Raw genomic sequence first — 9,391 nt, forward strand, 5'->3', positions numbered from 1 at the left:
CATTGCTGGGGCTCCTCTGGCCCCGCTCCAGCAGGTCCCTGGCTCTGCTGTGCTGAGGCCTCCAGAGCTGCCCCAGCACTGCAGGGGGGTCTCCCAGAGCTGGCAGAGGGGCAGGATCCCCTCCCTCATCTTGCTGGCCATGCTTCTGGCACTGCTCAGGATGCCCTTGGCCTCCTGGGTGCACTCACACATCGCTGGCTCACGTTGAGCTTCTCATCCACCAGCAGGACCAGGTCCTTCTCCCCAGGGCTGCCCTCAGGCCATTCTCCACCCAGCCTGTGTCTGTGCTCGGGATTGTCCTGACCCAGGTGCAGGACCTTGCACTTGGGTCTTGTTGACCTTCATGAGGTTGGCATGGGGCCCACCTCTCCAGCTTGTCAAGGTCCATCTGGCTGGATTCCATCCCCCAGACGTGCCATCTCCAAACCTGCTGAGTGGCTTTTCATGATAAATATAATCCTTGGTTACCTCTTTGGGGTTTTTTTGTTTTCCATCCAGTGAGGATTTGCATCTGTCAGGTTTTGAGTAATGCTTTGAATGCAAATGATATTTTCCTTTCCTTGCAGTAGTAGAAAATGAGATCCAGGCAAGAATAGACAACATCTTCAGCAGCCTGGAGCGCCTGGAGATCCTGTCCAGCAAAGAACCACCCAACAAGAGGCAGAATGCCAAACTGTAAGCTCACCACCTGCACTTGGATACTCCTCTTTGTCCTTGTTTTCATTAAAATTGTTGAAGGCTTTTGATTTGAGTGAAAACTTTATACTTTGTGTAACTTCTCTCTGTGTTCTGCGGTAGCGAAATCGAGGCACAGAAGCAAAATCACATTCCTGGTGATGGAGCTGGATGCCTGGCTCTGCTCAGAGAGGAGCAGAACAAGGCACTTAAAGGCTAAAAAAAGAATTTTCTACTCTAGATGGCATTTGGATTTAGTGGCATTTGGGGAGGTACAGAGTGAAATTACTTCAGCTGGTGGCATTTTCTCTGGACCACTTTCCTAGCTGTTGGTGGATAAAATAAAGAGATTTCTAAAATTAGCACTTGTTTGAGCAAGAGGTTGGACTGGGGACATCAGGACTCCTGTTCCAATTTATTCTGTAACTCTACTATTAACATTTAATCTCAAAATGCCTTTGTAGATCCTAGGGGTAGCTTTCAGAGAGGCCAGTGTCTGAAATAGTCACTGAAGTTTTCTTTGTCATCAAACATTTAAGCAGAGGCAGTGGAGCTCTGGGTGTTATTTGACTTGGCCTAATGGAGATGTCTCTTGTATTGCCCACTGACATTTAAACTCCTTTTAATAGAAACTCAAACTTAAGAACATGGTGCTAATTAATGCAACTTGAAAGCTTAATCTCTTATGTGTGTGTGAAGAAACAGAAGCTGTTCAGACCCTGCCACCTTTCCCAGTCTGTGTGAGATGAGACTCTGTGTACCTCCCAAAGAGACTGGTGATGGGGTGGGATGTCCAAGACAGGTCAAGAATTCTATTGTGAGTTTAATAATCACCTGTTGAGTAGAAAAACAAGGCACAGAAGATCTAAGTCTGGAATATGGGCCTAAGCTTGGATGTCCTTTGTCTTCTAGATCAGCAGAACCCATCATTCTTTAGTATTTGTCACTGTGAATTTATAACCCTCTCTTGTTCATGCAATGACACCAGAAAAAAGTGGTATTTTACCCCTGGGAATGTCTCCCTGCTGTCAATCCTTTCCAGGCGAGTGGACCAGCTGAAGTATGATGTGCAGCACCTGCAGACAGCCCTGAGGAACTTCCAGCACCGCCGCTACGTGCGGGAGCAGCAGGAGCGGCAGCGGGAGGAGCTGCTGGCACGGACCTTCACTGCCAACGTGAGTGCCCTCCTGCAGTGCCCTGGGTGCCAGCCACAGCCCTTCAGAGGGGGCTCAGGCAGCACAGGGGTGTGACTCTGTCAGGCTGCTGCTGTGAGATGTCAGCGGGGTAAAGGCAGACAAGAATAGCAACAGTAAGTGTTGCAAAAGCAAAGCTCTCTCGTGGGGAAAGCTGGGCCCTCAAGAGACAGGAGGAAAAGACTCCAGCAACTGCTGCTCTGCTTCTCTCCTGTTTTATCTACCTGACTTGATGCAGCAGTTTCAAAAGGGTGAATGAGGTAGGTCCTGGATTTGTGCCAAAAGCCCTGAGGTTTGTAAAATGCCTGGCTTTTATACACCCTTTTATACAGCCTGCTGTCAGTAGGTGTCAGCAAGCCTCAGTTTGTCCAAATAGAAACCACACAGCTGGTGAAACCCCCTGTGCTTTTTACCTAGAAATGATTCTGGTTTTTAATAACAGGAACATGTTTCCACCTGCTCTGGTTAATTCTTGGTTCCTCCCTTGGGAAGTCTCCCAAGTGTAAATTCCTAGAGGAGTTTTGCTCTGAGTAACCAAGGCCTGCTCTCAGATTTCACTGGTTTGTAACTCAAAAGTTAGCCTTTTGTTTTGTTTTCTTTTCTTTTAAACTTATTTTTATTTTTAATTTGTTGTTTTGGTTAAAGACATACAACTGAACCTTCATCTGTGTGGTCATTCACTGCTAGGACAAGGAAGAATGAGTGTGAGCAGTCCTATTTTTTTTGAGATTTAGGAAGTTCAGTTCACTTCTCAAAGCCTGACCTGAAGATGACATCTAGTGTTTTGTTGGTGATTTCAGAATTATAAACATTCTGAATGCAATGCTGACATTCACAACCTGACTTGTTTTGAAAACACTGTGGTGTCCTCTGCAAACATGGAGGAATTTTCCTATAGGAAAACTTGTCCAGAAATAAACCTCATGTAAGTGGAACAGATTTAAGAGCAGTAGCAGGCCTGCAAATGCAAAAGAAATGGCAAACTGTTTTTTTTTTCTCCCTTAGATGTTGAAAGGTGTCTCAATATGAAAAAAAGCCCAACATGATTATCTTCTTTTGCTACAGGAATGTGTCTTTTAAAGTCAAATGACCCTTTAGCAGAATCATGGCATGTTTTGGGTTGAAAGGGACCTTTCAAGGTCATCTAGTCCAACCCCCTGCAGTGAGCAGGGACAACAGGAAAATGCTCATTTATTTGTCAGCTCTTGGGCAGTCTGTTTTGAAGTTTACACAGTTTCTATTTATATACTGCCCATTTTTATTAAGCAGAAATGTCAGCTGAGTGTGCAGCATCCTGGCTAATTCACTGTGACATACATAGCAGCTTTTGGAAGCTTTAGCAGCGTGCTGAATTTTTCTTAACTTGAAGATAAACATATTCTTTATCTTCAAAGTCTTCCTTTTACCCTTCTGGAGAAAACCACTAACAGCAAATGAAGGGCATGGTGCCATCTACTCTCCCTGTGAGGAGGGTCGAAAATCTGCTTGGGTGTTTTACTTGCTGCCTTGTGGTGTATAAAAAACCCTCCAAGCTGCTCGTATGGGAAGTGGAATCTCTGCTGATTTGAAGTTTAATCAATGTCTGAACTAACAGCCACTCAGAAGCAAATCCAAGGGCTTCTGCTCTGCAGGCTCTTGTAAGACAAGACACTTGTTTCAGCCTCGGAGCTTCGGTAGCATTTGATGAGAGCTGCTGATGCTGTCACAGCTTCTTGGTGTGGTAACTGACCCTGCAGCTGCTCACAGCTCTGCCCTGTGCTCTCTGCTCCTGCAGTGAGCAGAAACCTGCCTGGGCACAGCAGCTTCTGGCACTGGGTCATTCCTGTCACTCCTGTCCTAACATCCTTTTTCCCCAGTAATGACCAGAGTCTGCTCAGAGCCAGCTTGGTGCTGTCACACCCGTGTAACCAACAGCTGACAGCTGGGGGCAGGGATTAGCCACTCTCTGCCCTAACTAGGAATTCTGCATCCTGGTGGTTCTTGTTCTGGGTATGTGGGAGCAGGTCACCCACTGTTCCCACCCTTGCCTCTTCCTGGCACCACGATTCCTGCTCAGGGTGGCAGCAATGAGCAGTTTCGGTGCTTCTGGATGGAAGGGTGTCCAGAGAGGGTTGAACTGGAGGCCTTTGAAGGACAAAAGCCATCACATCCTCTGCCCTCTTGTGCAATGACTGAATTTTATCCAGTTATTTCCATGTCAAGAGTCATAGTCTATAGTAATTCATAATTTCAAGGAAAAAAATATATTTTTTTTATTTTTAGGTAAGGCCTTGGGTGTTGGCTGAGTCAGACCTCCAGGGACTGGGCTCCTCTCTGTTTGCTCTGTCAGAAATCTGCACCATGTTGTAAATTTACAGTTTAAAGGCTGCACAGTGTCTGGGAAATGACATAAATTTGAAATGTCATTTCCCAGACACTGTGCAGCCTTTTGTTGCTTAGAAATGGGATATTACATTTTTCAGAACTCTTTTCATTTGCACTGATCCAATGACTCCTTGTTAAACACCTTCTGTTGAATGTTCTCTCTTGTGATACCCTTTTCTGTGCATGCCATAAACAGGAGTTATAAGAAATTCTCCACTTCTAACCCCACTTTTTATCCTTCACGATCTAATTGCAGTCGGCAGCTGATCAGCTTTGCCTGTGGCCTTGCTTCCTGCAGGCTTCTCTCCATTCCTCTTCCCACTCCATGAACGTTGTATTTGATATCTATGGAAAAAAAAAAGCCAAGTTTCCAAGCCAGTCCCCCCAGCCCCGTGGGCTCTGTGGCTGTGGGTGGCGTGGGGACTGTAACCAGACCTTGCCTCTCCCCACAGGACCCCGACACCACCATCCCCATCGACGAAACTCTGCAGCTTAACGAGTCCCTCCAGAGTGCCCACCGTGGCATGGACGATCTCCTTGGCAGTGGGACCAACATCCTGCAGGGGCTGAGGGACCAGAGAGTCACCTTAAAGGTGGGGGCGTCGTTCTTTGCCAGAGAGACCCCACGTTCTGCCGGGGTTATGGCAGCCAGGCTAAGTCAAACAAACACGTGAGTTTGTGTCAGGGCACTGCTGGGAAAAGCACAGAGGACTGAACCTGAAATCTCTGCATTTCAGCATCTTATTAGGAACATCTTCAAGCTCTCTTGGGGGCTGAGTGGCCCAGCAGTCTTCACCTGCTAGGTAGTGAGTGTCTGGAGTCCTGAGTGTTACATCTTGTTCCCTTACAGGTTGTTTTGGTCGGTTGGTTGGTTTGGGTTTTTTAGTTCAAGAGAAGAATAAGAAGAACTGGCTCTCAGATCAGTGTTGGTTCAGATGAACATTCCTCTGAGCAACCACAAAGCTGGTGTAAAGTAATTAAGATTAGTAATAAAGATAATTCTCATGCCTAACACACCTTAACAGTGCATCCTGCCCTGAACACTGTTAACAAGGGCCGTGCTTCTTCATGTCTCTTAACAACAAATAGTCTTTTATTTTAAGATTTTTCAAAGTGATGTTGAGTTTTGAGCAAGTAGCTCAGAGATACAAAAAGCTTTTAGTATGAAGTGTGGTTTGGGGGAAGGCTGGATTTCTGAAAAACTCAAGGAAATCCCTCTCTCTGCCCTCTTCTGACAGGGTTAACTACTGTTCCCTGATACTGCTTTGTTTTGGGATGTTATCTGCTAGAGGATTTGGGCATTTTTGATTGCTAACATGAATCCCTACACCTGGTCAGAGGAATCCCACTGTGAGCTCCATGGATTTCTTTGCACACGTGAGCCCTGACAGAGCCCCTGGCTGGAGCAGCCCCTCTGCTTCCCTGGGAGTTACCAGAGCTGGGTGTCTTCACAGGGCAGAGTTGCTGGGTGCTTATTTTAGTCCTGATGGCTGTTGCAGTTCACAAGCCAGGTCCTTCCTGGCCTGATCTCAGAGGTCCTGGCTGCCTGGTGTTCCCAAAGCACTGGACAGGACCACTGCAGGGTACAAGGTGCTGTGGCTCCTCCTCTACTCTGTAGTCTGGTGATCAGTCCCTCACCTGCAGATGTTCCATGCATGCATTAAAGCAGAGTTGGAAGCAGAGTTCTTTCCCCCCTGAGGTGAAGGTTAGCTTGGTCAAAGCTTCTTCTTTACTGACCTAGTGAATATATATTTCTTAGACAAAGTCAGCTGGTAGGAAAACTTTGGATTAGGATGTAGCCACTTAGTGTGGTAGTGAAGTATTCATTTCAGAGGTAGGTGGTAGCTGAGGCCACACAACTAGTGGGCAGAAGGAAGGGGTTGTGAGGAAAAGGGTGGAAGGACTAGTGATGAGTGCCAGGAAGGGATTTAGTGTTGTGAATGCTTTTTGGAAAAAGTAGCTTCTTGGAAGTTCCTATGTCCTTGAGAAGATTGTGTACATTTGTCCCCTGTGGTTGGCTCTGGATGGCTTTGGTGGCTCAAGCCATTGCCATGGGCCATCCAGTCATCCCAAGTGCATGAACGTACCTGGGCTTGACACAGGGGACTGGGACTGGGGGTTCTGCAGGGTGGTAAGTCACCAACTCAAGGGAATCTCTGAGGAGTGACTGAAGCAGCTGGTTTCTGGAGGGTTCCTGAGGAGGGAGTGCAGACAGCACCAGCCAGGAGAACTTCACCATGGGTGGTGAATGTGGTGGAGGAACACTTGTAGGACCTGGGGCTCCAGAGGGACTGAGAGGGAGTACTGTTTCTTGTAGTCAGTAGTCCTGCCCTGCTGCTTCTGCTAGTTAGACAGCAGGAACATGCTTGAACTCCTGTGGGATCACGAGGGGCAGATGTCACCAGGCCTTGTCTCAGCTGTGAGCTGGCAGCAGGGGCAGCACCCTGCAGGTGGAGCTGCTGCAGTGAGGTTGGCAGTGTGTCCCTGCTGACTGCTGCTCAGCCTGTTCCTCAGGGTGCATCCTCTTCTTAACTTCTCAGGGGGGTATTTCTTTTCACTCAGAGATGTTCATACTCCTCCCCCCATTAGCTGAGCTTCTCTCACACTATCAAAGACTTCATTGCCTGTTTACAGATGGGGCAGAAGCAGCCAGCATAGAGTCAAGTGACAAAGATGGGTGGGTAAATAGAGAAGCAAGTTATTCTGTGTGACTTGTTGGGTGCTGGGACAGGCAGCTGTGAACCAGGTACTCCCAGGTCATTGCAAGGCTCTGTCTGTTGTAGTTGTACAATTCCACTGCTCCATGGGCTGCAAGAATTGAAGAGTTTTCACTTTCCTATTGTTTGCTTTCCTTTCAAAGCTTCACATTTGGTTCCTCTTCTCCAAGCAAGGTTTTTTTTTGTTCTGAAGTGGTGTGAGGAGATTGCTGCAGAGATAGGAGGAGTGCTGACCTGGAAAGTGTAGTATCCAGGGCCTTAATGTGAGGTGCATGAAATGAAGGTGAAAAATGGGATTATATTTTAGTAGCAGAGATGTAACCTGTTGTCAGCAGTGGGCAAAGTCCTCCCCAGCCTTCAGCAGAAGAAACCAATTATCTAATTTGTCATCACAGATCTGTGTGTTTTATGCATAGAGAAACTGTGCATGTGTGTTTAATGTAGTTGATACAAATTCTGCCCTCAGAAAGCTTTTCTGATCTTAAGTTTATATTTAAAGCAATCCCAAATTTCACCTTTTTAGTCTTGAGTGGACTGTGAGAGCAGGAACAAGAAAAGACTGAGAGCCCTGGGGCTGTGCAGCTGGGGGAGAGAAGCCTCAGAGGGGATCTGATCAATGCTGAGCAAGAGCTAAAGGGCCCCGGGGGGCAAGAGGCTGGGGCCAGACTCTGGTCAGTGGTGCCCAGCGACAGGACAAGGGGCAACGGGCACCAACTGGAACCCAGGAGGTGCCACCTGAGCAGGAGGAGAAACTTCTTTGGTGTGAGGGTGCAGAGCCTGGAGCAGCTGCCCAGAGAGGCTGTGGAGTCTCCTGCTCTGGAGAGATCCCAAACCTGCCTGGCTGTGACCCTGGGCACCCTGCTGTGGGTGAGCTGCTGGAGCAGGGGGTTGGATGAGGTGATCTCCAGGGGTCCTTTCTGTCCCCACCACGCTGGGATTCTGCAAACAGAACCTGGAGTTTTTATTTCAAGGTAAAGCAGGGTAGTAGAGCATTGTGATGGGAATCTGTGCTCTTAACCTTCCTCAGAGAAGAAATAACTGGAGCCTTACAGCTTTCTGAAGCAGGGTGTGCTCTCAAGGACTTGGACCTAGAGACCACTTTGAGACCTGAGGTCTGCTGTCATGGCCATGGTGTGACACGTGCTCCCTGGCAGCACCCCCTCGTGCAGCCTGGGCTGGGAGCAGAGCTGTGCTGCTCAGCACAGCCACTCTGCCTGCCCTCCCTGCCTGCTCTCCAGCCCCTCCTCACCTCCCTGCCCCCTCGTGGCTCTGTAGCTGCCAGGTCTCTCCCCTCTTCCCAGGCAGGGTGATCATCCAGCTCTGGCTGTGCCTGGGTTTCATGCAGGTGCCTCTGGCCGTTGCCCTGGCAGGAGTGTCCCTGAGGTGGGACCTGCCACAGCAGCCTCTGTCAGTGCTTTTCTCCAGAAGGATTTCCTGAGCTGCATTAATGATGCTTTTATATCCCCTTTCATTTCTCTACCATTAGCCTTACAAGCTTCTGCACCTCCCTTTTAATCTCTTGTTGGTATGAACTGTGCTTCAGCAAAAAAAAGAGTTCTGCATGAGAGGTTGTCTGGTCAAGAAGCTTCACAGCTCAGGCACCATGTGTCTGAGAAAGGACCAAAAAACTTCATCTGCAAGGGGCACATGTTTTTCTGAGCCACTCTTTATGGCATCTCTCTCTGTCTGGATTGTTTTGTATCTTTAACCACATTATTGTTCACGTGTGTCAATTAATTAGTCCCTTCAGCTTTTTCCAGGGTCCTGTGACCATCTCCTCTTAAGCTGTAGGAACCGTTGGCTGATAGGAAGTTGCATTGATCAGAACTCATCGTTTCCACCCGTGATGAAATGTTCTTGAGCTGTGGAAGAGGAAGTGTTGGACCACGAGTCTGATTGTTTCTTTGCTGTCTGTTTGATCCTAGGGCACTCACAAGAAGATCCTGGATGTTGCCAACATGCTGGGCTTGTCCAACACGGTGATGCGGCTGATCGAGAAGCGAGCCTTCCAGGACAAATACTTCATGGTCGGGGGGATGGTTCTGACCTGCCTGGTCATGTTTCTTGTCGTGCAGTATCTGACATGAGCTACAGAACGGTTGCCAGAGGAGCAAGATGGACTCTCCTCCAGACTGTACTTCCCTCTGAGTGCTGCTTTGGATGAGCCCTTCCCATGAACTCCAGGGTTTACAAATCATATGGAAAGCGTGCAGGGAAACGAATCTCTCTGAGGGTGCTGTAGTTGAGAATGGCCCTAGAAGAATAATTCCAAGCCTCTGCTGCTCTCACCATATTGCCTGCGAGTTGTAGAGTCTGGCTCAGTAGGAGGCAGCAGTGAACGTTTTGCCCAGCAAAACCCTGAGGGGGGAGTGTCCGTGTGGGTAGGTGGGGGACAGGAGGCGCTGGGAGCTTTTCCCGAGGAGCTGGAGTGACCCTGATGTG

The 9,391-nt window shown here is 48.3% G+C and overlaps 1 protein-coding gene across 1 annotated transcript in view; it reads left to right on the forward strand.

The window, feature by feature from the left end:
* GOSR2 (golgi SNAP receptor complex member 2) overlaps positions 1-9,036 on the forward strand; it is an 11,662-nt gene extending 2,626 nt beyond the window's left edge. Inside the window, exons 2-5 of the mRNA XM_008943046.1 lie at positions 567-675; positions 1,718-1,850; positions 4,685-4,825; positions 8,875-9,036. Coding sequence (XP_008941294.1) covers positions 567-675; positions 1,718-1,850; positions 4,685-4,825; positions 8,875-9,036 — 545 coding nt within the window. The remainder of the gene's footprint in view (positions 1-566; positions 676-1,717; positions 1,851-4,684; positions 4,826-8,874) is intronic.
* The last annotated feature ends 355 nt before the right edge of the window (positions 9,037-9,391 follow it).

This window comes from Merops nubicus, unplaced genomic scaffold (assembly GCF_000691845.1).
Source record: "Merops nubicus isolate BGI_N331 unplaced genomic scaffold, ASM69184v1 scaffold17266, whole genome shotgun sequence".
Classification (NCBI taxonomy): Eukaryota; Metazoa; Chordata; class Aves; order Coraciiformes; family Meropidae; genus Merops; species Merops nubicus.